We start from the raw sequence: 25,604 nt of genomic DNA on the forward strand, positions 1-25,604 counted from the left end.
TAGATCTTTCTAGTTATCTGCCCGAGCTTTGCATGGTATCTTTATTTCAAAGGAACTAGCTGCGCAATATTCTAAAAGATTAAGGACCCAAATCACACCGGTTGGTCGCACAAGATGATAAGGGTCCGCTGTCTGAATAGGTGCACTGCCTGACCATCTTTCTCTTTAATTTGTTACCTAATTGATTACTTAATGACTTTTCAATTTCCAAAAGAAGAATGGCGAAATCTAATTGTCTGTGTACGTTTTGTTAAGCCAAGGATATGGTTTTATTAATTACTACTAATCATTTACATCAGCGAGAAAAGGAAGATTATCCTGGTTGAAGCTTCAGCGCATCTTGCATCATTAACTGTCCAAAAACAAATTAGGAAAAGCTTTATTTGACCATTAGATTCATGGAATAAGAGATAAATTTGGATAAATCCTGTCCTATGTTAGAATTATATATGGATTCAATATTAATTAACTCACCTTATATATGAATGAATTTTATCTAATTAAACCTTAGCAGGAGATTAAAATGAAAATATACATGAATTAAAAAGATTAGTCGGTAATGAAGTTCAATTTTTTTTATAAATAAATTATATTCTTTTATAATTTAAAATGAAATGAAAAATTAAAACGAACACCGTAACGAAAATACCGAACTAAATAAATTAATATTAATATGATTAATTTTCCTATTTTGACATTGAAATCACAAACTCACAAGCAGGCAATCCTTGTCAAACATTGAGTCGGTGAAGTTACACTTTATAAACTAAGCCGTGGCTCTCAAACCTTGTTCACAAGATCACCTCATATACATATCATAAACCGTCTCCTTTCTCCTCCTCGGTTCCTTGGTGGCTTTTCTCTCGAGAAAACATGTCATATTATCAGCGAAGATATCGTCGAGAAAGTTATGGACATGGAGGTCCAAGGATGAGTCGTCCAAACTTTCCCCAAAGGGTACTCGATGATACTGGTACCTTTTCCTCTCTCTCCTTTCTTAATTTTTTATGTTAATGAAAACAAATTAAAGGAACAATATATATGGTTATATATTTGAGTGTTGCCTTTGATTATACGTTGATTTAAAACTAGCATGGACGTCTGGAACTTTTGATTTGCGTAGTATTAATTCGATTTGTTCTCATGTTTATTTTCCAGGTTCGTCATGGCAACCCTTGCCTGCATGGGAGCGAAGATTCTGCGTAGTAGTGGGTGCAATGCCCTGGAAAAGATTTGTGCAAGCAAAGAACAATCTATATCGGACTGACAAGGTTTATGAATGGAATGATTCGGCTGGGAAAAAGGCTTTCGACGAAGCCAAACAACGATTCTGGGCAGAATTCCATGGTTTTCCTTGCAAGAAACACTTGCCAAGTGCAGACCTGTACATCGATGCCAACATTGATTGGAATCCGGAAATTGATCCAGAACTTGTCTCCGGAATCAGGTCATCATCTGATAATGAAGGAAAAGAGGTTACTTTTAACAAAAGAAGGGCAGCAAACGAGGTTGTTAAAGAAATCGACTACTTTTCAATTCCATTGGATCAGATTAAGGCAACTGGGTGGGACGAGTGATGCTGCCCGACCGCAACACAGTTTGCCTGGATAGCAAACAGCAGAGGGCCAACATGAACAGCACTAGCCTTAATTTGAATTTGAATTTACTATTTATTCTTTGTAATAAATATTGCTCTTTCAGTCTATCCATTAACAACCAAAACTCAAGCATATATATTAATCTTAACCATTTCAACACTAATCCTCCACTTAATTTTCTATTCCCCCTGTCAAACAATGTCTTCGGATAGAAAATATATTTTTCTCAATATATCTATACGTATATCTTTACAATTCCTACTCGTTACACATATAAAAAGGATTCCTTCCTCTATTTCTTTCTGGATTTGGTTCAAGGCTGCATGTTTGTTCTCTCTTCTTGCTGAACAGACAAAAAAGGAACAACTCCCATGCTTGGCAAGTGGTAATCCTTTACGTTGTGCCCATTAAGAGTTAAAGCTGTTTCGACTTGATATTTACATTCCAAATATTTGGCTATACTTGCTTATGCTTTTCCACGGTCATCACAACATAGAGATGAGATTCTAGAGTAATAAAAGCAAAAAAGCAGTGAGTTGATGGAACACCAATTCTGTTGAGATTAAAAGAAAACAAAGGTCACATTTTGAGAGGGGCATTCCGAGAATTGAACTCGGGACCTCTCGCACCCTAAGCGAGAATCATACCACTAGACCAAATGCCCTCACTTGGTAGTCAAGTTATGTATGACACTTGGCAATTTTTCATTCGATAATTCTTTGGGCCAAAGTTTTACCGCATCCCTCTGATGACTGATCAAGTTTGATTCCAAAATTCCCCCACACTGTAAAATGAACCACCTTATTTTATAACCACATCTTTTTTTGGACCATAAATCTTACATTACTAGAGACGTCAAACTCAGTAGGGATTAATGTAGTCTGACCTAAAGTAATTATTTAATTTGAATTTAAAGACAAAAAAATTATGAAATGATTACGAATGACCCCTGATTTCATAGTTATCTAGTTAATGACCATTCAAATCCATCATTTGAATAAATTTTAAAAAAAAATTGTCCTGATTGATTAGAGGAAACTTTGTGATAGAAACAAAAAGAATTACTTTACAACATATGCACTCACTCGGCCCAAAAAAGGACAAAGCGCTCTCTTGGGCCCAATTGGAGGTTCTAAACCAGCCCGATATCTACTTATTGGCCTAAGTGATGATGTAGTCTCTCGGACTATTAGGCATAGCAAAGAAAATGGACGGCCCAATTTGGAGTGTCCAATCAGGGTCACCCACTATAAAAGGTTATTTTACCAGCAAACCCTAGCCTCAGGTCCCTCGTTCTGTAAACGAAAACCCTAGCCACTCTCGGCGCAGCTCGCTAATGGGTACTCTCTCTTCAAACTCACTTTCTGCGTCTTTACTGATTTCAGCTACAGATCGTTTCTTTCTTTCTCTCTGCTAGTATTTTTCTTCTGGGTTTCAGTTAAGTCTTGCAACATTTCTACTTAGGGGTCGATCCTAAATCTTATTTGCGTATGGTTCTGAAATAAGTAGAATCATTTGAGATTTTCTTTTCTTTCATTTTCTTGTCATGGTAATTATCTCTTGTTTATGCTGTGGAACAAAGTAGTCAGCTTTCTGTTTTGAAAGTGGCTGAAATGTTTTTTTTTCTCTGGTGAGGTGAATTTAATCTTTTTTCCTTGTCAATTAGAAAATTGATTGGTTTTTATGGCTTAAAAATTGGGACCATTGCAGTGGAAAGCGATTTGCTCATGTAAAAAAGTCTTTGTCTTGCTGAACCGTTGCTTTGAATTATGCCGGGGTTTTATTTACGGGGATGAATGAATGTAGGGGCTTACAAGTACGTTTCGGAGCTATGGAGAAAGAAGCAGTCCGATGTAATGAGGTTTTTGCAGAGGGTGAGGTGCTGGGAATACCGCCAGCATCCATCAATCGTTAGGGTCAACCACCCTACTCGTCCTGACAAAGCACGCCGCCTGGGTTACAAGGCCAAGCAGGTAATGTCCCATTCAACAGTTTGTGAAAGCTTGTGTTAGTTAATATTCATTTTCCTTTTCATTCCAAAAAAACACAGCAAGAACGTTAGCTTTAACACTTGATTTGCTTAGGTCTAGCAGTGTCCAGAATTTAATAAAGGGATGCTTCTTGAGACCATTTTGATTAATGAAGCAGTTAATTATTTGCAAGTGGCTTTTATGTGCCTATATGCATGTGTTTTGTGGCTTAGGTGTTTTTTATTCTAAATTAAAAGGGTATATAATGTGGGATTTATAGACCGCATAATTTTATCAATCCATAATTTGCTCATTCGTTTTCCAAATTAAATCTTGTATATATGCATGTACTTTGTTTTCAAATATTTCCATCTGACCAACTGGGCACTCCTTATCCAGGGTTATGTGGTTTATCGTGTCCGAGTTAGGAGGGGTGGTCGAAAGAGGCCAGTTCCCAAGGGTATTGTCTATGGTAAGCCCACAAACCAGGGTGTTACCCAATTGAAGTTCCAGCGCAGCAAGCGATCTGTTGCAGAGGAGCGTGCTGGTCGAAAATTGGGAGGTCTCAGGGTTGTGAATTCATACTGGATCAATGAGGTTTGTACGACCTGCAAAAAGCTCTGGTTTGCTACCTTAGTATGTATTTGGTTGCCCCGATTCCTTAATTAACACTTATTTATGTTGTTGCATTTCGTTCTGTAGGATTCTACTTACAAGTACTTTGAGGTTATCCTGGTTGATGTTGCACACAATGCTATCCGCAATGATCCAAGGATTAACTGGATCTGCAATCCTGTCCACAAGCACAGGGAGCTTCGAGGGCTCACATCTGCTGGTAAGAAAAACAGGGGTCTACACGGGAAGGGTCACTTGTACCACAAGAATCGGCCTTCTCGCAGGGCAACCTGGAAGAGGAACAACACTCTCTCCCTTCGTCGCTACCGTTGAGTTTAGTGGTTTGCATAGGCTTGTTATTGCCTCCGTTGTTGATTTTATAAGTCATCATTTTCTGTTTGAAATTTTGGAGATTCGAAATTTTTGGAAGTTTATTCTATTTAAGTTTCAAAAATTAAGTCTTTAAGTTTACATGGAATTTATTTTTGCTTGAGATGTGAATTTCTAAATTTATATGTTATGGTATCATCATGATAACTCTGTCAATTTCTCCAGTTTGATTTCAGATATGGTTGCATGGTCGGTAATTTGGTCTGATTTTCAATCAAAACCCCATTTTTCAATTGTTGTGTTTTAACGTCTATGCTGTGCGTATTTCTTTCAACAAAACTGACTTGTCTTAATGGCGCATCAATAGGATTTATTCCAAGTGCACAAAATGATTTTTCCAACTCTAGACCGTCGATTCATCAAACTATTACGAAGCTTTACCGTGATAGGCCATGAAAAGTGAACACTTTTTGGGTTGTGACTTTGGAGCTCACATTAAAGGGCATGCTATGGATTACATTTTTATGAGTAATCTATAGAACAAGAGAGGTTTAGAGCCTACCATCAATGTAGCTCTCTTTGAGACTTTGCAATGCCTGCCGGATGGAGTCCTCGTCATGGTTGGAGTACTTTAAGCATATCAGTCGTTGAGAAACATGATATACCAACTGTATTTGATTATAGTGCAGGCAGTTTACATCCATTCGCTTCACTTCCTGGGCAGTAAACATTAGGAGAATGCTCAATCAGAATTGTTCAAGAAAGAGGGCATTCTTTACACGCCATAGAGATCAAGATAAGATTTAAAAAAAAAACATAGCAATCAAGAATTTACGTAAAAGCTGTATGGTATAAATTTCACATATATAACTGCAATGAACTGTGGAATTGATGTGGTGATATTGTTCTTGAAGTAGCAGTGTTTCACTCATGCAGCTGGCGATGGAACCAAACCGAGTATTTGTAAAACAAATATGACAGTAAGGACCATGTCATCATTTAAGTGTGATGGAGCAGAAATAAAAGTGAACTCAAAATCTGCATAAATTTCAAACCATCTTTCTATCTACTTGACCGAAATCACCTTGTCTGTAATCCTTGACGTTATGCTTCTGGCTGTTTCAATCACCGAACTCGGTAATCCTGCCACTTCTGCTAGTAGAAGGCCATAGTGTGCTACATGCCTTGGTCCATCCTTGAGTTGAAACTGGGTAGACTCAGAATTTCAGTCAGAAAAGGCAGCAAACTTTCTATTAGAGCAGAAGAGATATGGAAATAATCACCTTAAAATCTAGGCGGCTGTTTCTAATATCAACATCGAAGTGAAGAATTTTCACATTTGGATAGATGGTAGCTAATTCTGACAAGTTCTCCATATGAGTAGCAAATATGGTATACCTAAAGAAGATAATGCAAGAAAAGATGTTAGTTTGTGCAAGTTTGCTCATGTGTGTTTAACACCCTTTTTTTCTTTTTTTGAATCCTTTGCTATGGTTACTGGAAGAATGGAAATAGGTTAGGATAGCAGTTACGCAGTGAGTGATAGCAGATGTTCACAGCAGCTCCATGCTATTGCCAATCCATCAGAGGACGAAGTAGCCCTCCCAAGTTCATCCATAACAATCAGACTCCTATATCAAATGAGTCAATTAATATTCATTACCGTTGCATATCCCAAGATGTCAAGTACTTCAAACAGTTTCTTACCTTTGTGAGACATTCTGCATGACAAAAGCAGTCTCTTTCATCTCTGTCATAAACTGCAATATCCAAACAACCAGATGAGATGGTGCTTTGCTCCATGCGATCCATTTATAGGAAGATCTAAATTAGACCATATGTGACTCCATCTTATAGCATCATGGGGCAAATGTCTAAACTTATTGCATTTTAAACCATTTTCATTTGCCTCCACTCTTCACCGGATGTTTCCAGCCTCTGCATGGAAACTCTCTAATTTTTTTGAGCCTGAATGATAGTTTGCATACTCCAGCCAATTCATAAAAGTATTATTAGGAGAGTCAGAAACACTTTAATTTCTTGGAAAATCTCACTCCTGGCAGTTATCTATATACCAGAAAGTTTAAGAAAGCAATTTGTTGAATTATGATAATAAGTATAGCGTACATACTTACAAGAAGGATGAAAACCATTCTCTGCATGTTTAGATACTAAAAATAAATATAGTTCAAATTTAGCAATATGTTGAGTAACTTTTAAAGTGAAAACTGATGTCCAGCTTCTATTTGATAGTTAAAGCTGAGAGCGTAAACATACATTGAAAGAATCACTGCATCGAGCAGACAATCTTTTTCTCTTTTCTTTTCATCAGGAGTAGTGACAAGGGGGTGAAATGAAAATATCAGAATTTTTACCGTACTAGAGTTTGATTCAAGATTATCCATTGTGCCCATCCTTGTAAATATACGATCAACTACTCTAATTGTTGCAAAGCGGGCAGGAACATAGCAACCAATCTGAGCAAGAATAACTATGAGACACACTTGTTGAAGATAAGTGCTCTTCCCGCTCCTGGTTGGAAAAATAGATAGTTTAGACTAGGGCAGGATATCATCTAAATTGCTATGGTTTTTACATATAATAATCAGAAGTTGGTATTGATCATATCCATGTAAAGGCACTCTGTCAAGGAGAAAAAATAATGTCATGATGGTCAACGGCCCGAGGCAGCCCCTCCAACCCACAGCTAAAGGGAAGTGAAATTAAGACTTACCCTCGACCAGAATCATGAGACTTGGTCTAAACTTGATGATTAGGGCTAATAAAACAAGTCTAAGGCAACGCAAAAAATTCTGGTCTCCAAGGCGTCACTTGAAGTTAAAAAGACAACTAACTTGTTATCTAGTACAGGTTTTATCAGATTACATTTTCTATGTTGCAGATAGTAAGGCTATAATCGAAACGGAAAACCGTACATTCAATGACTTACAAGTCCGAGCAAGGAGCAGTTTCCATGAAAGAGTTACTTACATGTTTGGCCCCATTGCAATAACCATGTTTGATGCTTCTGAAATAAAGATGTTGTTGGGCTGCCACCAAAACAACATTTTAAAATCTTAGGGGCACCTAAGAACTTTAAGAAGAATCCATGACTGTCATTTATCTATGATAGCAGTGTAATTATCCGAATTTCTCCAAGAAAGAATCTGAGATAAGCAGCAAAAGTACTGCTTAATTACTAAATAAAGTAATATACCACAAAATCACAGTGTATGCTTTCTAGGATGGGGTGTCTACCAGCATCAATTGCCAGAGGGCCATCATCTGTGAGAATTAGTCACCATTAATAATTCCTGATCAAACCTGGAAGATGATAAGAATACATTCTAAAAGTTGGGAAATAAATTACCAGTAAATTCTGGCCTAATATATCGGTCAACAGGCTTGGTTGATATTGTATGAGAAAATGAATTAACAATCATATCTAACAGGCACAGGACTTCAGCAAGCAGTGTGAGCACAGAGATATCCTCCCTTATGGTATCAACTAGGGCTACAAATCACATAACGTTAACATAAGTCATGAATGATACCATTGCAACATCTGAAAACATAGGGGAAAGGTACCATATGTGAAGCAAGCTTCAAAAAGATATTTTACATATATATATATATATATATATATATATATATATTCAGATATTTTGTCAAAAGCAATATCAATAAAACAATAATGGCTACAGGTTAAATGAAATCTATAGAATTCATATAATTAATTGCAATGGCACTTATTTCTGACAAGATTTGCAGTGTCATATCAATTGGCAGAAATGATACTGAAATGTCCACATTTGTGAAGAAGTTATGTGAGCAGCTTAAGCTTTGTAGCATAGTCTTGGATAGCCCAAGAAATAAGAAGAAAAACTCTATCCTGGCAAAATTGACAATGCTTTTCGAAGATTTGACTGCATGCTCAATCCGCACTGTGATCCCTCGGTAACCATTAGAATAGTAAAGCACCTTTTTCTGCAACTCAATACTGATAGTTTTAATTCACTTAAGGTAAAATCTATTGAGTAAGAGATTCAAGAAATTTTAAAATTTTTTTTACTTAACATCAAGAAAACCAAGCTTCATGAGATCAATAGTGTTCTGTGAATTTACATGAAAACTCCTTTCAGAGACAAATAGACAAGTAAAACTTGTCAGAGTTCTTGAAACTAAGCAGTCAATCACAAACCTTCCAAGCAAACTTCTGTTCGTATATAACACTCTCCAGCCGCGGATTTATTTCTGACATTCAGCTGCAAATTATGCAATTTAGATAGATAGCTCGAAGCATTTTAAAGACTAGACAGACTCATGAATATACAACTATTACAAACATAGTAGCATGCTGCTATTCACAAACAAAAATATATATGGCTGCATAGCATACAAAATCAGACAGTACCCTGGTTTTATTAATAGACTAATCAATCAACCCATAAAATAATGTTTGAATGAATTTATGCATACTAAACACCATATACCACATCAACCATCATATTGGATAGTTATACTACCACAAAAAATAACTTTTACAACATGCAGCGCTGCACTGTACTGTAGGTAAATACGTGACAACATCACTTGATTTTGGACTTATCATATTAACTAATTGTTTTAATTGTCTAATATATCTCGCACCTGCCTTATCATGCATAACAATGTGATTGCTTTACTCACTATCCTAGGGAAAAGATAGGAAGTCTATAATATGATACATGCCAAATTCAAGTATATTTACAGCACCCCCACATACCTCCTCTCTAGCACCATAGTAGTTGTGCAACACTCAAACTACCCTAGGTCAGAAAAAAATGATTTAACCTGACTCACTGGTCATTCAGCCAATCAAATGGCAGATATAGATCTGAGTTTACTCCAGAAACAATAGGAAGAGAACTCTCGCTTAAATTTATTTGCATATAAAAAATCTTTTAAAGCATTACCTCCTCTAATGATAAATGAGCAAGTTCAATATCATACCATGAACCAATATCAAACCACAACTACAGCATCATTGAACAGTACTTACAGAAGCAAGTTCCAAAGTTGAACAATGTACATTATTCCCATGTTTCACAACCTGATTTTCCCATCACAAGCATACTGGAGTCAGAGATGATCCAAGGAAATTTTCATATACAGAGCAATACATGAAGTACCAGAGAAAAGTTCTTATGCCAACCTGAATGAACTTGCTGGGAAGCTGTCCCTGAATGTCTTTCTGTGGAATGCTAAAGTAAAAACCTTGTCTACTGTTAAATGGGAGTTTCAGATTCGGCATCTTGAATTCTTCCCGGTACTTGTTTGCAAGGTTATGTATAGCTGTCAATTCATTATTAAATAGTTTTTAGGTAGACAAACAACCCATTTTAAAATGACGAAAATAAAGGAGAGCCACGACAATAGATTTGGAGAAGAGGAGGGGGGAACCTTCGCTGGTATCACAAAAAGATCTCCGAGCTATATCCAATAGCCCATCAATGCCAGCCTTGACAGCAAAACACTGCTGTGTGCGGGCAACAAAAGGAACCCGTGCGTGAAGCACATCTTCATCAATCACCACTCCAATTCTAACAGAAGAAAGTTTATTCCAGAAATGAGTTGTTTTACTGTATGCTTATATAGTTATTTTAACCTTTGAAGATGATCTTTACCCAATATCAATGACAAACATGCTCAGCAAAACTATTCAATAAACTAAAACATGTATACCATATGACAAGAAACTACCAAACATTCTCAAGAAGGAAAAACTGCAATTTGTGAATAGAATGTCATCAAAATGTTAAGTTCTTAAGTTTTTGGCCATCCACGACCAATATGTTGCCACTTGACACCAATCCCACATTGCCTTTTCATTAAATGTGAATATTCTTGCCATTCTTCTTTTGGCTAATTAGCATCTTGAGAACACAGAGGAAAACAGATGCATGATGAACACTATCAAGGAGAGCCATGGAAAGAGAAAGATTTGTAAGTTGTTAGTTTAGGGAAATGTGTCTCATACCTCTTTCTAATGTCAGCATATTTCTCGTTTTCACATATAGACTTGTAAACATTTGCAAGAAGAAAACTTTTTGCGTCCTTAAGCACCTAAAAATAAAAAATAAAAAAACCACCGGTATATCAAAATAAGTTCCAGTAGGAGTCCAACAATGAAAGGAGGAAAAGAACTTTACCTTTGATAGTAACGGCAAGGCATCTAATGCAGTTTTGAGAAGAATGATGCTTGATATCAGCATTTGGCTCTTTCTAGTGTTTTCCACAACCAAGACTTCATTTGTTACTTTCTTTGGCTTGAAGCAGAAATGACAAAGTACCCTATCTGCATGAAGTGAATGAAAAGGTCAGGTTTAGATAGTAGTCATAAATCTACAACTTTCCACAAGGCTGTCTAATCTATTTTCTTCTTGTTGTGTAATTGCTCCTTTTCATCAGAAATTAGCTTACCAGTCTCCTTTGGGAACTTTCGCAAGACCTGAGACAGTCCAAAGAATAGCTGTTCATTGCTCATCAACTCATCCTGAAATCAAGTGCAGAAGAGATCATCTTTTGCTCCAAAAGAGTTGTTCCTTAATGAATTTAACTATTAGGGTAAGACTAAATCTTAAGAAGTGATTGAGAATGAGTCTCTCATCTACAAAATTGAAATGAAAAAATGATCTAGATTTGGAAATTTACTCAATTAAGCAGAGAGACAACCTGTCAGACAAGGCCCTAGGCATTACAATGTGTATATTTTTGAGCATCAGAACGAGTGTCACACTAAAACAATAGGGGTAGTAAACATGAACAATAGTATACAGCACTTTGTTTAAGTTACTTGGTTCACTTGTGATATCCCTGAAACATAATGGCACCTGATTGGTTTAAAAAGGATTTTTTCACCACCACCAAGTGGTTGATGTGTAAGGTTGTGGTGACTTAACTTTCTTTACCGAAAACACAATTTATAATATCTACATTTATCTCAGCACTCAAATGTACATGTTTATGCGTGCAGAACAAAAATAACCAACCCAAACAACAGAAGTATTTTTGGCATCGCCTGGTAATTACTACTACTTCAGTTGAAGCCACAATGCTGCAAAAAGAATGCCAGGCTACATGGGATACTCATATTAAGATCCATAAGGTCTCTCGGGGAAGTTGGAGAAGTCTATGGAAGTTAGAAGCATCTTCTAGGGTGGATCAAAATTTAACATAGCTCCACAGGAGAAATCTGATGGAAAGCAAAAGCAAGACTAACCAGGCAATCCAGACGCGTATTGATAGTTTCGATATCTTTTAAAGGCTGCAAAAGATTGGCACGAAGAAGTCTAGTCCTGGAGAAGAAGTTCCACATTTTTGGCATGTAAAAGTAAAAAGATTAGGTACTACTCAAAATGGTTTTCTGTGCTCAATTAAATGTCTTACATACTCCAAAAGGGAACTTTTGAAGTGGTGAACCAATGGATTGACAGCTTAAAAATAAATGGAAGAAGTGATGACTCGGGAGAGAAGTTAGGAAGCAGTTCAAGAGATGACATGTCACATAAGCCAACTTATCTGATTCTCAACATACCCTCCAACAGTTTTTGTTGTCTTAAGCATGTGGAATAGACTTCTTTTCTTGTTGTTTGTGCCCCAAAGTGCAGAATGAAAAGGTTCAATAATTTCTAAGTTTTGGACACTGCCATCCACAATCAAACTTATTGCATTTTAACAAAGAAAAACCAGTAAATATCAAGATTTGTAAAGCTCTAGAATATGCTGTAGTAGTAAATATGTTACCAGAAACTGGTCCAATTTATAGGTGCAACTGAAGCAGAAAGTAACATTACCTAGTAGCATCAATGTTCATGTGGTCAAATGATCCATTAAAAGTAACCTGGGGTAGAGAAAGTTCCAAGAAAGAAAAAGGGCAAAGATTGTAATTCTTCCCAAAGAAAAAGGAGGATGAACTGATCATAACAACTCCTACTTTGCCTCAAGATGTCACACATATATTTTTAGAGATTGAATTAACTTCAGTGGTACAATAAACTTCAAACAGAACAACCACTTAGTTTTGTCCCAATCATTCCAATGGGATTAGCTATGAAGCACATACCGATAAGGAATGATTTGTGACAATAACACCTTTCTCTGCTTCTATCCTGAGGAATGGCACAAATTGAACTTGTGCTTCAGAAGTATAAATCAACCAACAAAAGTAAATAAAAAATAATGACAAGCACCTTGAAATCAGAAACTTGAAGCAAACCTCAGATCACTAAAATTGATCAAATTAAAAGGAGACTTCAAAGATGAAAACAGATTATATAGTTCCATGAAGAATGGAACACATAATGTAGTTACAAGAACTATTAAATAACTGAACAATATTTTAAGAGAAAGTACATAGAGATTCAAACATGAAATTATATTCGGTTTACAGCTTTCAATCAAAGTTTTCCCTTTTAACACAGTTTTATGCAACCCTTGACTCCAAAGAATTATACCATTTTCAAGTAAATCTAAAACTCGGTCTGACTTGAACTTTTCTGTGTGGAAGAGCTGCCTTAAACAATTCACAACAGATAATGAGCTGGAGAAAAGGGCAATTACATGCAAAAATAGCTCCAATTTGTTCTGGATCCTGGAAATAATAGGATCTCCATCTCATTTATTTTCAGCATGCAATGAACATAATGACCTTAAAGCACCTTAAGATACAGTCTAATTAATGCTAACCTTCAGTTGTTGGGCCAAGATGAAGATGTTGTACTATAATGACTAATGCTGGTAGTTGCTTTTGTCTTGGGGAAATTACCCAATCAGGGATGACCTCTAATCTCAGCTTTTTTTTTGTGTTCCTCACTTAGATGTTTTGCAATGAACTAGACATCATCCATGAACAACAAATGAAACACTCTTAAACCTGCTACCATACCAACATAAAATAGCTTAAGTTTCCGAAAGTACCATTTGATTGTAGCAGAAGCAGAAGCCAAGCAAAGATAATACTGTTTGTAGTAACTATCCAAACCAAGGGCTGAAGGCTCTCTGGCAGCTAAATTTTTAATCAGCATTGCACCCTGAATTTTTAACCACAGTGACATTCCGACAAAAGATACACAATGTCAGACCCATAATGTAACATGCAAATGAAGAGTGAGATGTATCTATGTGACCTTGGTGTCATCAAAGCAACCACGAGCCATGACAATCTGCAGAAAACAACACATGGAATTAGATCATCGAACAGGCGAATTTTCTACTTTGCACAACCACACCAGGACATTTCTAATTGTCCAGTCACATCACCTTCTTGACTGAAGCGTAAAACCGATCTACTAGTTCTGATACTCCCACCATACCTTCAGGAGCCAGTTTGTTTGGAGGAACAATGATCATCATGGGATCATAGAAATGAAGCAAAGTTTTTGTATTCTGATATGAGCTGCTGGTTTCAATGTATTGAGAAAGATGCAAAGAAGCTGATCTTAAGTCAAAGGCAGCCACTCCAACCTGTACGGTACAGTGATTGCAGTTAGTAAGGCATTGTGAATTTCACTGCTATATTATCATCTTACTTTGCAGAGTTCATTATTAAATCAAATTCTTGTATTGGATTCAATGTCACGTTCTGTCGTAAAATTTCTTACACATTGTGCTAATTATTCTCTTTTTCGTTCCGATTAAGGGTGCCATTATCTATAGGAAAAACTTTATCTTCAACTAATCAATCTCTAATTAAGTAGCTCTATCTTATTGTAGTTTTATAAAACCTAGTCGTCCATTCTTACGTGAAATTTTAAATCAGGCACGAAAATTTAAAAGAATAAAAAAATATTAAGATGAAGCTTGAGAGTCGAGACAACTGTTTTCTGGATTAGAAAACTAAAGGAAAACAGAATAAAGAGAATTCTCAAGTTGATTTTATTTTTCATTTTCCAATTCCAAGTGGAAACTCGAATTCGCCAAGCTACGACAGTGAAATCAGCTTACTTCAATGAAAAAAATTTGAGAGCTCTCGGTGCGAGTAATGGAAAAGAAAACATAACAGTAAAAGCTCAAACATTCTTCAGTTTTCGTGCATTTTCTGAGAAACCAAACAGAGGTACCTCTTTAGCTCTGTTCTCGATGAGACCGATTACGAAGCTTGACCTCTCTCCTCCGTCGTCTTCCATTTCAATTAAGCAACAAAAAGTAGACACACAAAAAATGAAAATTGGCCCTGAAATCGTGTCGTATTTATACAAGGTCCGGCCCTCAGTACGTTGACCATGGTGCGTACTCTTGTTAACATACGCACCGGAAATCTGATTTAAATACGATTAAGGTGGCTTATAACTGAAGCCGATCACCTCGTGGCTTACTACTCGTATTTTCTCGAAATCAAAATTAAAAAAAATTGTTTAATTATCTGAACAAAAAATAAAAAAGATAAATTCACACGTTCATGTGGAACTTAACCAATTAAACCAGAAAGCATTTATTGTTTGTAAATGTAATATTACAGAGACCAAAGTTGAAAGTAAATAACAAGAATGGTGATTTTGGCTTCTGAACAGTGACTTCCGGACCTAAATGAAAGATTTATGTAGAAGGTTCACAGTTACGTGCACCCAAGACTTCCTCAATGGTAACAAACCGGCCCTTCTCGATGGAAACTTGTGCTGCAACTCCCATAGCAACTGAAATTAACCCATCTTGCAAATCCACAGCTGGAGTCTTTGCACCTTTTTCCCTAATTGCAGACAAAAAGTTAAGGTGTTCCAAATAGCTAGAACCGTGATGCAGTCCTTCATACCTGGAAAACAAGGCAGTTTTTGACCAATTTGAGACTCTGGCAATAAACAAGAAGCTTTTTTTTTATCTCTAACTACGATCATACTGGAGAATCAGATATAGCATTTTAATGAGATTAAAGAAGGAAGAAGAGAGAGCGACCAACTTTATTCGTTCATCCTCAGCTTTCAGAGTCTGGACCCCGTCTCTACCACCCACTCTAGAGCCATAAAGCACAATATTTTCAGGAACAAAGGCTTCACCCTGTTGCAGTATCATAGTTTGAATCAGAATTAGAGAGAAAACACAAATCAAGATGCATGCAAGGTAACATCAACATGTTGCAAATAATGGACGTACGAGAATCTCTTTTGCGATCGTCGATCCGAATGCATTTAAAAGTTAACACTGTTACAAAGGAATGAAACACACGCACACACACACGTGTGACAGAGAGAGACCTTTCCAGAGTGACCAACAACAGATATCTCTTGCTCATTTTTACTCCCTTCAGCAAACATGCAGAGGTCGAGCATCCCTCGAGCACCATTGTCAAATTCAACAATAACATATGCATTGTCAATAATGTCAGGTACCTGGACAACAAAAAGGAAAATGAAATTAAGGAAAGGTGATCAGAATGATATCAAGTCTATATCATGCAAAAATTTCTCCTACTATGACCTTTCCATCATATATTTCATCTTTGTGATTAACATCCACGGCACCAGAAGCCATCACACGAACAGGGTTTGCACCTGCAAACAACCTCATCAAATCAAAGAAGTGGCAGCACTTCTCCACCAGTGTCCCCCCCGTGTTAGCATTGAACCGGTTCCAATTGTTAACCTATTACAAGCACAAAGTCAATGACCTATATCGCGATAAGGAGAGCAAGGGGAAGTTGAGTAGCTAACTTTACCTTAACCAGAAAAGGGAACCGATGTTCCCGAATTGCCACCATCTTGACCTGTCCAAGAGTTCCACCCTTGACTATCTCAATCAACTTAGCAACTGGGGGCATATATCTGTACTCCAATCCAACTTGTACCAGCACATCCGGCCTCTTTCTAGCAGCATTTACAACCTAATTTCAAGATAAACTACATTTACCAGATCAGTTAATTAACTGAGGAAGAAGATAGCAATGAATCAACATGTGTAAAAACTGCTACACACAATCAGATTCAGAAGAAATATAATTAAGATATCAGGATAGTACCAGCGGTTATTGAGACAATAACAATAGACACTTCTACAACCAATTACATAATGCTCACAATAGTGCAAAAGCTTACTCCGGGAAACAAATAAACTTTTGTACAGATTCAAACAGGACTGCCTTTTCTTTCCGTCCTTTCCAACACTCAGTATATTTCCTTGATGTTTATCTTCTATAGAAGGACGAATTCAAACAAACTTTACCATTCAAATTGTTACCTAACCAGACATTCGGTCTTTACAATTATGAAAGTGTTTCCTACTTTACTTGCTCAATGCCATGTTTAATATTTTAGAAACTAGAGCTGGGTGTTGCGTAATCATTCAAATTACTCTTCAAATAGGTAGCAGTTGTCTAATGGCAAGGCTGGTGGGGCTTGTACAAAAATCCGATGAATGCTGCATCAACCAACAACATGCAAGCATTTCTTTTGATTTTGTTGTTTATAGAAACAAATCCATATCAATTTGGAAAATCTTCACCTCTCACATACAAATACAAGCTGTAAATAAAACTTAATAAAACAAAATGACTGACCTTTCTGCAGTCAGCAACTGTAGTACACAATGGCTTCTCCACTAACACATGATGGGCTTTAGGATGGTTCAAAATATCCATCAGGATCTGGTAATGCGTCATATTGGGGCTTGACACAACCACCACGTCACATAGCCCACTGTCCAGTAGCTCCTGGTGCCCTGAGAAAACCTTTGTAGGATAAAGTATAAACATCCCAAGTCACAACCCTTTCGTATTAAAGTCTTACTAATTCCTTTCAGCTAATTGGAAATTCAATAATTATCACTTGGACGAAATCCATACCTTAAGTGGCCAATCAAAGGATTGAGCCAGTTCCAGGGCAAGTTGTTGAGAGGGGACGTGAGGATCAGCTATGCAAACAACGGCCACACCTTGGATTCTAAGATGGTGGAGATTAATCAGATGTTCTCTTCCCATCATTCCTACTCCTATGATTCCATACTTCACTGTTTCAGTAATTGCCATGCCTGGGAGAGTTGAACTCAACTTTGGGGACCTTTACTTTCAAGACTTCAGTTTAGAAATATGATGATTTTTTTAATTTTTGTTTCTGGTGAAATTGCGACTCTTTGTTGCCTGGCAGTTAAGAGTTCATTGAGTTCGACTGTCGTAGCAAATGAAACGACGACGTTGCTTTGATGCACGTGATAGCACGAGGTTTTCTGCTATTTTCTGGGCCGGACTGAATCGTATAGAGTATAGACCAGCCGGACCTGCATGAGGAGGAGTTTAGCCTCCTAACAAAAAGATAAATCATATTTTAAGATAATTTTTTTTCCATGACAAAAAGTTAAAAGGAAAAGATGGAGAAACATGTAAATAAGTTTAATTAGCCTATTCTCATTTTTCTTTCTGGTAGTAAACTTATATGAAAATTCAGTAACTAGGTGTTACCAAAATACTAATCTTTTTTAATAACTTTAATTAATAAAATTAATAATTTGAAAATGCATAATTAGTTTTTATAATCTTCAATATATTATTAAGAAACTTTTATCTGTACTTGTTAATAATCTTTTAGTGGTTAAGATTATAGAAATATTATATAGTTTATAACTTTTTCAATGATCTCCACTTACAAAATTGGTAACTTATACATGACTGTCTGTAATTTCATCTATTTTTAGTAACACCAAATGTAATTTGTCTGTAATTTATGTGGATATTCAATAATATAGAGTTATTAAAATATCATATAATTTTATAATTTTTCAGTACTTAATCTTCCAAATTAGTAACCGCAATCTCCATCTATTACTTAATAACATTAAATGAACTTTGTCAAAAACTTCCATAAGTATTTAATAACTTAGAATTATCAAAATAGTAGATATGCGATTATTAAAATATCATATTATATAATTTTTAGTGTTTTTTCAAATAACCTTTATTCATAAAATAGTAAAATGTTTTTTTCTAACCTTTATCTATTATTTAATACCCTTAAACGTACTTCGTTAAAATACTTCATAAATATTTGTTAAGTTAGGATTATTAAAATATTAAAAATATAAGTACTGAATATCGAATAGTGTTATAATTTTTTTTGTAATTTTAATTTGTAAAATCAATACCTTCAAAATACATGATTATTTTTTATAACTTTCATTTATTTTTTAGTAATCATGGACATACTCTTTTAATAAATTTTATTAAAAAAATAAGTAAATAAGATTATTTTCTTATTAAAACATCATATACTTATATAACTTTGTTAATAACTTTTACAAATTCAGTAATTAAAAAATGAGAACGATAAATTAATTCTTTAACTTTAGCCAACGAATTAAAAGAATTTGGTACATAGGCCTATAGTTATTCATCGGTGGCTTGACTACGCTTGTAGCGCGAGTTTGGATGAAAGCTTGTTTAATTTGACAAACAATGATCTTTTTCTTTTATGTCTAATGCATTTATTTAAATATTATTTAAAATTTAATATTTTATAAAAATATATTTATATTTTATTACAAAAAATTCGATTTCGAAATTTCAAGATGCAAAATTGCATCTAACAAAAAAAAGTATATACGAAAATACTAGTATATGAAATTCGATAGAATTGAGCGATCACCCAAAAACGTTAATATATGAAAAGGGGGCGCAAAACTTCCCGCTTTAAGGAGGAGAAACGGCACCGTTTTAGGGCTCTTCAGAGGTCATAATGTTCACTGAAACTCGCAGGAAACCCTAACGGGTGACGTAACAAAGCATCTCTGTTACTCGAACTTGAGGCAACGATGAAATTTCGGTTGTCCCAACATGTTCCAATGTTCCCTCCCTATTCACACGCCGGCCATGTTCACATCCACCGCCGGTTCTTCTCTTGGTACGCCAAGCAGTTTCCAACAACGTCGCAAGCTCGCGCTTCTGTCAGTGGCGGCAATAGCGATTCTCAAGGTTAAACCATTCACTTGTTTTTGAAATTTGGAAGGGTATTTTTTTTTTGGCTGCTGAGAAAATCTGCGAGAAAATAAAGAGGGAAAACTTACTATTATATTATCTCTAACCAAAGAGAAACACAACAAAATAATGTTTTTTGATTTATTCAGAAAAAAATTTGAGTGGAGAATTCGTTATAAATTAGACTATGTTAGTTTGCAGTGTTTTGTTTACCATCTTGGGAGGCATGTGAAGCTCATTGCTCTGTGTCTATAGGTAACGCTTTTCTGTTGCCCGGTGCAACAGTGGCTACTCTACTCATGCTTGGGGCTCTTCATGCTCGACGGCTCTACGATGACAAGAAGGTATAAATTGGCTTAATAACATTCCCTTCATTTCTGACTCTTACCTTGTAGATTGTTTGACTCATGAGTTATGATTGATAAGTTCTGTGTTGATATAATTCGAAAATTTTTTTAAAAGACCTTTTTGTTCTGAACCTATTTGGATTTCATTGGATTCGTTTCCATGTGAGTTTAACACAAATAGAACTCCTTCCTGCCCTCCACATGGCTATATGTCCTGGTTTAAATTTTTCCATAATCCATGTAGTTTGTCAAACTGAAACTCATGGTTTGTTTGTGTATTGCTTGCTCTTAAACCCTATATGTCAGCGTTAGTATGATGCTTAGTTGGAGGTTTTTGTTCTTATTTATTGATATATGTTTTCTTGGTAGTAGGTTGAAGATGCACGGGAGAAAGGGGTTGAATTTGAGTTCCAACCAGATGTAAAAGTAGTATATCTATGCTAATTTCTCCAATGATTTTGTTTTCAAGGTTTCATTTTTTTTATTGCTAAGATATCTGTATGGTGATTTTCATGCCTAATATTTGACATATTTCTCTTCAAACCTTTCCAACTTTAGGCTGCATTTCTGAGAATGCTACCTTTGCGATCTATTTCTAGAGTGTGGGGCTTCTTGACAAATGTGGTGAGTAATTTTCTTTTTTTAGAAGATAATATTTTTGACCCTTTGTTGTGTTGTTTTGATATGCCTTTACCTGCTTAAAGAACATTTTTTTAGGAAATTCCAGTTTGGCTGCGTCCACATGTTTATAGAGCATGGGCTCGTGCGTTCCACTCAAGTATGTTTACCTCATATAGTTTTTTTTTTTTTTTGTTTTTGCCCTCATTTTCTGTTCATTATCTAGTTGCTGCAGTCAGTCATTTTTATTATTTTTATTGGATTGACAAAATACATGCACATTTAGCTAAATATGAAGTATAAATTATAACTTGGATTGCATTTCAGACCTAGAAGAAGCAGCTCTGCCCCTCGACGAATATGCTTCTTTAAGGGATTTCTTTGTTCGCACCTTGAGAGAAGGTTGCAGGCCTATTGACCCTGATCCTTATAGCCTGGTAACTGGTAACGGGCATCTTGGACATGTTAATCTTTTCTGTTTCACTCTGCAGTATGTCTAATAGTGAGTTATGTTATATAATAGGTTAGTCCTGTGGATGGTACTATTCTTAGATTTGGGGAGTTGAAGGGTGCAGGGGCTATGATTGAGCAAGTCAAAGGATTTTCCTACTCTGTTTCATCTCTTCTTGGTGCTAGTTCTTTGCTTCCAATTATAGCTGAGGGCCATACCCAAGATGATAGCAGTACAATTGAGCAGGAAAGCAGTCAGAGAGAAAAGAGTAAGAAGTCATGGTGGCGAATTTCATTGGCTTCTCCTAAAGTCCGGGAAACTGTTTCTGCATGGTAATCTTGTATACATATTTGGTTGTGCAATATTTGCCTTGTTGTTTCTTTACACAAGTGATTTAGTTTTATTTAGATGTATTTCTCCATACCTTTATTTGATTGATTGAGCATAAATTGTTAACAGAATCGGTATGGTAAGCTTTATCTTTCATTATTTTTCTGTAATTGTGCTTTCTAATTTTTATGCAGTTGTGTTTATTCTTCAAACTCCCTAGATTGTTGGACCATCCAAGATATTTTATTGTACTTCTATGAGAGTCTTTTACATGATTTAACTGCTCTAAAAAGTTTGAGCTTAGGTAGTTTATACACAAAACTTTAATTGCAGTCCAATGAAAGGCCTCTATTACTGTGTAATATACTTGAAGCCAGGAGACTATCATCGCATACACTCACCAGTTGATTGGAATGTTCTTGTTCGACGGCATTTTGCAGGTAACTTGATGGTATAGTTGCATAACAACTAAAAAATTCTTCTTACAGTGATAACATGATTATATGATTTCATTTGCTGCTTATCTGGCAGGTCACCTTTTTCCTTTGAATGAACGTGCTACAAGAACAATTAGGAATCTTTATGTCGAGAATGAAAGGGTAAATCTGATCTCCCTTGACTTATCTGTTGAATTTGCAAATTTTCTTGTCCAATTTTCATTCTTGATGTATTGCAAATGGTTGAATTAAAAGATTTGATGTAACTTGGAAAAGGATAAAATAATCTAAGGATAGGTTATCTGAAAGATGAAGATAGAGTGGTCCATTCAGAACATTATTGCAACTTGCAAGTAGTGTTAATGTTACAAGGTCAGGTATATCATACCATAGAAACCTAAGATGTTAGGAGTTCTATTGGCTCTGTTTTTAATGCATAGAAATAAAAGGTAATTCTTGGTGAATTTGAGCCTCAGGAAAAGGCTTCACTGTCTGATCAACTCAAAGTATTTGAAAAACATTTTGTTTCGAATCCCAGATCTCCTCCCTTTTCCACAGGGTTCTTCCTAGTATTTAACCATCACTAGGTAGGTAGAGGTAACAGCTCAACATACTTGCTGCAACCTAACCAGTTTCGAACTAAGAAAAGTAATTTTGGACTTAAAATGCCAAGAGAATCATGTTATTTGCACACTTTGGGGCTTAGCTTAACTTTCTCTCATGTTGTTTTAACCTTGTAGGATTAATTATAGCCATTTAGCCTTGCATATGGGAGTGTTCTAAAACTATGATCTAAAACCTTCAAGGTGTTGGCTAAAGAAGTTAGCCAAAAGCTTCTGAGTTTCATTTCAGTTGAGTCCTAAATACTTTTTGTTAAATATATGTATCTTATAGATTCATTTTGAGTGGAATTCACTAAATTGTGGTTGCAACGCTCATGTCATCAGGTTGTCCTTGAAGGTCTATGGCAACAAGGATATATGGCAGTTGCAGCAATTGGTGCAACAAATATTGGATCAATTGAGGTTAAGTTCCAATGCCCCTTTCACCCATGAACCTTAAGAAAAGTCAGATAAAAAATCTTATTTAGACAGGGACATGTCCATGCACTGGCATGTAAATCTTCTTCAATAAAATTCTGTGCTTTAACTCCATAAATTTGTGCTTGACAGCTTTTCATAGAACCAGAACTTCGGACAAACAGGCCAAGAAAAAAGTTATTACACTCAGGGCCTCCAGAAGAATGTGTATATAAACCTGAAGGGGTTGGTGTAATGCTAAAAAAGGGAGAAGAGGTTAGAGACACAAAAAATTTCCTTTTAAAACCTGATGCCTGTCATACTGTGGGAATTGTTTGTTGATCTTCTGATGCTTATTCCCTAAAATGAGTTTCATTTTGAGAAGTAGTTTGAATCTTAATTAGATAATTTGAACACTCGGTTTTGTGCTTACTTTGGCTTACCTTTAATTAGATTGTGATTGCATTTTCCAATGCACTTTGATCCTTCCAGGTGGCTGCTTTCAACATGGGATCAACAGTTGTGCTTGTTTTCCAAGCCCCCACATTGAAATCACCCAAGAACAGTAATGCTTCAGAGTTCAGGTTTTCTATTAGACGTGGGGACAGAATTCGTGTAGGAGAAGCAATGGGAAGATGGCATGATTCATGAGGGGTGTCAGAAATGCATCAGTTTCATGAACTAGGAGATGGAATACCATTGTTGTCATCGGAGCAGCACTGGTAGTGTGATTGGTTCGAAGCATGTAACATACCAACATTGGTGGTGCTTTATTATTTGTTATACTATCAAGGAGAAATCATGGCGCTGAACTCACAAATAGAAACCGTTAGCAAAGTTCAGCTTCAGATGAAAAATATTCTTGGAATCAACAGTGTAAGGGTCCTATGATTGTAAATGGTGATACATGCCTTTCTAATTTCAATGCTATAATCTATCATTCCATTCTTCAGACATGTCAATCTACAAAATTCAGTTTGGATGAAGCAAGCATTCCTTCCTACCAAATAAGGGCCAATTTTCATTCTTTACAAGAACACATCCTCCCAAATAAGGGCCACTTAAATCATTCAAACAATCTCTTGTAAAATGCATCCTATCAAAAACTAAGTTTAACATCAAGAAAATGAATTGGAAAGAAGCATCAAGAAAATAAATGCACTACCATAAAATATACTCTTGTTTGAATAACCAAGCAGACAAATCAAACCATGCTGCTAGTTTATACAAGTAGCCTAGGTATATCCAACACTTAAACAAATGCTCAAAAACAATAAAAGCCATTTCACATTCCACCGTGAAACAGACAGCAAAGACTCGATCAGAATGCCATTTTCATCACACACCATATGTAAGAAAGGATGAAACCATGGGGAGAAAATGAGCAATGTTCCGGCAACGAAAGGTCAAAAAAACATGAAAGAACATACTTTCATAAACTCAAATTACTATTGGAACAACCAGTATTATAGAATTGATAGTTATGATGCTAACTTGGTAACCGTATGAAAACCCATAAATTGAGCAAAACAACACACCTCATCTTCAATAAACTTGAATTAATATCCAAACAGCTACTAACATGAACTGAGGGGTTTATAATTCATTTACATTTTTGTATCTGCAGGTCATTCAAAGCATTCTTCCTTCATATAGAACTCCAAAAGTTTCGCGTAAAAAAATTTCTCTCTTCCACCAAAATCTCTATATCAAAACTTTGTTCCTGAATGCCAACACCAAACACTAATATTAGTTTGTCAAATCAAGAAAACATTTTTCAATCCACACAAAGTAATAAGATAACGAATATTTGTAGAAATAAATGATAAATTTCGCTCTGATTCCAATTTCCGTTGAATCTCTAAAATTAACTGAAAGATTAAGAACTGAAATAAAAATCAACTCCAGATCTGATTTTGCATATGCCATTGATTAAGGGGGAAAAAGCTAATTTTATTTGAAGGGAATGTAAATTGAGCATTTAAGTAAAGGCACACCTACGTCTGTTTGGAGTAAGAGGAAGAGGAAGGGACGCGTTTGTTACGGAACATCATGTATCCGACGGGCAATACGACTCCGAGCATCATGATTGCAGCTCCGATGATATATCTGAGCGGGCTCGGTGGTTCCACCTCTATCATTCTCCTGAACTGCACCGCACACAATCATAACCAAACATCAGGCAATCAACTTTGATACTCACAATTCACAAACAAAAATCTTATCATTACAATCGTGAGATCTCAATCGAGTTGGAGAAGGATACTTACTGGCATTTCGTTTTCTTTTCTGAGAGGGCTTTCGCTTTTGAGTGTAACCGTAGTTCGAGAAACCGAGATTTCGGCCTCTGGACGAAGAAAGGAACTTTACTAACAGAGACGACGAGACGTCGGGCTTAGTCTGGAAAACCTGGATCTCTGGGGTTCCCGATTCTCTACTGTGAGATTGGTCCGGTTAGTTATTGATTATGCTCCTGTTTTGCCACTTGTTAGATGACAAAAACTGGGGGACCCACATAAGTTAGGGTTTAGGTCATATGCGGTCAAAAGTACAACAACCATTTGTGCTCTGTTTTTTTTGTTTTGATGCAAAATTTGGGTGTATGCTTTTTTTTTTTTGCAAAATTTTGAATAGAAGTGAAGTAAATATTTAATTGACTTGATAAGATAAAATTAATAATTTTAAACACATGATTTATTTCAATTAAATTCTTTAAGAAAAGAATGTAAATTAATGAAAAAATATTTCAAATAATGATATTACAATAAATTCCACTTTAAAAAGGGCACTGCCGAGTCTGCAACCGTTAAGTTACCATATTTGGTGGGTGGAGGAGTAGATGACTGTTAAACGGTTATGATTGCTCCCTGCCATCACCAGCCTATCAGATCTCACTCCGCCCGTTCCACAGGGCCCAGAGATTCTAAAGCCTTCCTTAAACGCCGTCGTGTTATCAT

The 25,604-nt window shown here is 36.0% G+C and overlaps 6 protein-coding genes and 1 non-coding gene across 20 annotated transcripts; 3 read left to right on the forward strand and 4 right to left on the reverse strand.

The window, feature by feature from the left end:
- Positions 1-265: 265 nt before the first annotated feature.
- Positions 266-14,779, reverse strand: MSH4 (MUTS-like protein 4). 12 transcript variants are annotated; one of them, XM_088804313.1, is made up of 25 exons: positions 14,614-14,773; positions 13,814-14,017; positions 13,681-13,716; positions 13,472-13,584; positions 12,618-12,663; positions 12,349-12,395; positions 12,090-12,215; positions 11,775-11,850; positions 10,976-11,048; positions 10,705-10,850; positions 10,533-10,618; positions 9,956-10,095; positions 9,708-9,847; positions 9,555-9,605; positions 8,715-8,778; positions 7,884-8,027; positions 7,731-7,798; positions 7,505-7,563; positions 6,889-7,045; positions 6,221-6,273; positions 6,046-6,144; positions 5,797-5,911; positions 5,598-5,720; positions 5,076-5,229; positions 266-352 (listed from the first exon to the last, which is right to left on the reverse strand). In XM_088804313.1, the coding sequence occupies exons 1-25, from the start codon at positions 14,677-14,679 to the stop codon at positions 291-293; spliced, it is 2,448 nt and encodes an 815-aa protein (XP_088660439.1). In that variant the 5' UTR covers positions 14,680-14,773; the 3' UTR covers positions 266-290. The 12 variants fall into 12 exon arrangements, with proteins under 12 accessions (XP_088660439.1, XP_017973429.2, XP_017973427.2 ...); XM_018117940.2 differs by lacking the exon at positions 266-352 and adding an exon at positions 1,788-2,104 and having other exon boundaries at positions 14,614-14,772; XM_018117938.2 differs by lacking the exon at positions 266-352 and adding an exon at positions 2,149-2,382 and having other exon boundaries at positions 5,598-5,708; positions 14,614-14,777.
- LOC18606233 (uncharacterized) lies at positions 822-1,703 on the forward strand. Its single transcript, XM_018117944.2, has 2 exons — positions 822-973; positions 1,159-1,703. Exons 1-2 carry the CDS (start codon positions 874-876, stop codon positions 1,575-1,577), a joined length of 519 nt encoding a protein of 172 aa, XP_017973433.2. The 5' UTR covers positions 822-873; the 3' UTR covers positions 1,578-1,703.
- TRNAP-AGG (transfer RNA proline (anticodon AGG)) lies at positions 2,191-2,262 on the reverse strand. Its single transcript has one exon. It is a non-coding gene; the product is annotated as a tRNA-Pro (tRNA).
- Positions 2,781-4,729, forward strand: LOC18606234 (large ribosomal subunit protein eL15z). Of its 2 annotated transcripts, XM_007039731.3 has the most exons (4): positions 2,781-2,938; positions 3,405-3,571; positions 3,968-4,165; positions 4,271-4,729. In XM_007039731.3, exons 1-4 carry the CDS (start codon positions 2,935-2,937, stop codon positions 4,514-4,516), a joined length of 615 nt encoding a protein of 204 aa, XP_007039793.1. In that variant the 5' UTR covers positions 2,781-2,934; the 3' UTR covers positions 4,517-4,729. The 2 variants fall into 2 exon arrangements, with proteins under 2 accessions (XP_007039793.1, XP_088660443.1); XM_088804317.1 differs by lacking the exon at positions 2,781-2,938 and having other exon boundaries at positions 3,380-3,571.
- Positions 14,780-14,960: 181 nt separating the features above from the next.
- LOC18606236 (Oxidoreductase family protein) lies at positions 14,961-17,607 on the reverse strand. The gene is made up of 7 exons (XM_007039733.3): positions 17,325-17,607; positions 17,040-17,210; positions 16,203-16,367; positions 15,965-16,129; positions 15,742-15,876; positions 15,447-15,544; positions 14,961-15,302 (listed from the first exon to the last, which is right to left on the reverse strand). The coding sequence occupies exons 1-7, from the start codon at positions 17,505-17,507 to the stop codon at positions 15,089-15,091; spliced, it is 1,131 nt and encodes a 376-aa protein (XP_007039795.3). The 5' UTR covers positions 17,508-17,607; the 3' UTR covers positions 14,961-15,088.
- Positions 17,608-19,125: 1,518 nt separating this feature from the next.
- PSD1 (phosphatidylserine decarboxylase 1) lies at positions 19,126-23,603 on the forward strand. Its single transcript, XM_018118282.2, has 12 exons — positions 19,126-19,442; positions 19,701-19,789; positions 20,165-20,218; positions 20,351-20,416; positions 20,510-20,570; positions 20,738-20,847; positions 20,934-21,193; positions 21,525-21,631; positions 21,723-21,790; positions 22,576-22,653; positions 22,801-22,923; positions 23,140-23,603. The coding sequence occupies exons 1-12, from the start codon at positions 19,283-19,285 to the stop codon at positions 23,296-23,298; spliced, it is 1,335 nt and encodes a 444-aa protein (XP_017973771.2). The 5' UTR covers positions 19,126-19,282; the 3' UTR covers positions 23,299-23,603.
- A 474-nt stretch (positions 23,604-24,077) lies between these two features.
- On the reverse strand, positions 24,078-25,110 carry LOC18606238 (uncharacterized). Of its 2 annotated transcripts, none has more exons than XM_018118283.2 (3): positions 24,918-25,110; positions 24,645-24,797; positions 24,078-24,370 (listed from the first exon to the last, which is right to left on the reverse strand). In XM_018118283.2, exons 1-2 carry the CDS (start codon positions 24,921-24,923, stop codon positions 24,645-24,647), a joined length of 159 nt encoding a protein of 52 aa, XP_017973772.1. In that variant the 5' UTR covers positions 24,924-25,110; the 3' UTR covers positions 24,078-24,370. The 2 variants fall into 2 exon arrangements, with proteins under 2 accessions (XP_017973772.1, XP_007039797.1); XM_007039735.3 differs by having other exon boundaries at positions 24,649-24,797; positions 24,918-25,109.
- Positions 25,111-25,604: the final 494 nt, after the last annotated feature.

This window comes from Theobroma cacao, chromosome 3 (genome assembly GCF_053813885.1).
Source record: "Theobroma cacao isolate CCN51 chromosome 3, ASM5381388v1, whole genome shotgun sequence".
NCBI lineage: Eukaryota > Viridiplantae > Streptophyta > Magnoliopsida > Malvales > Malvaceae > Theobroma > Theobroma cacao.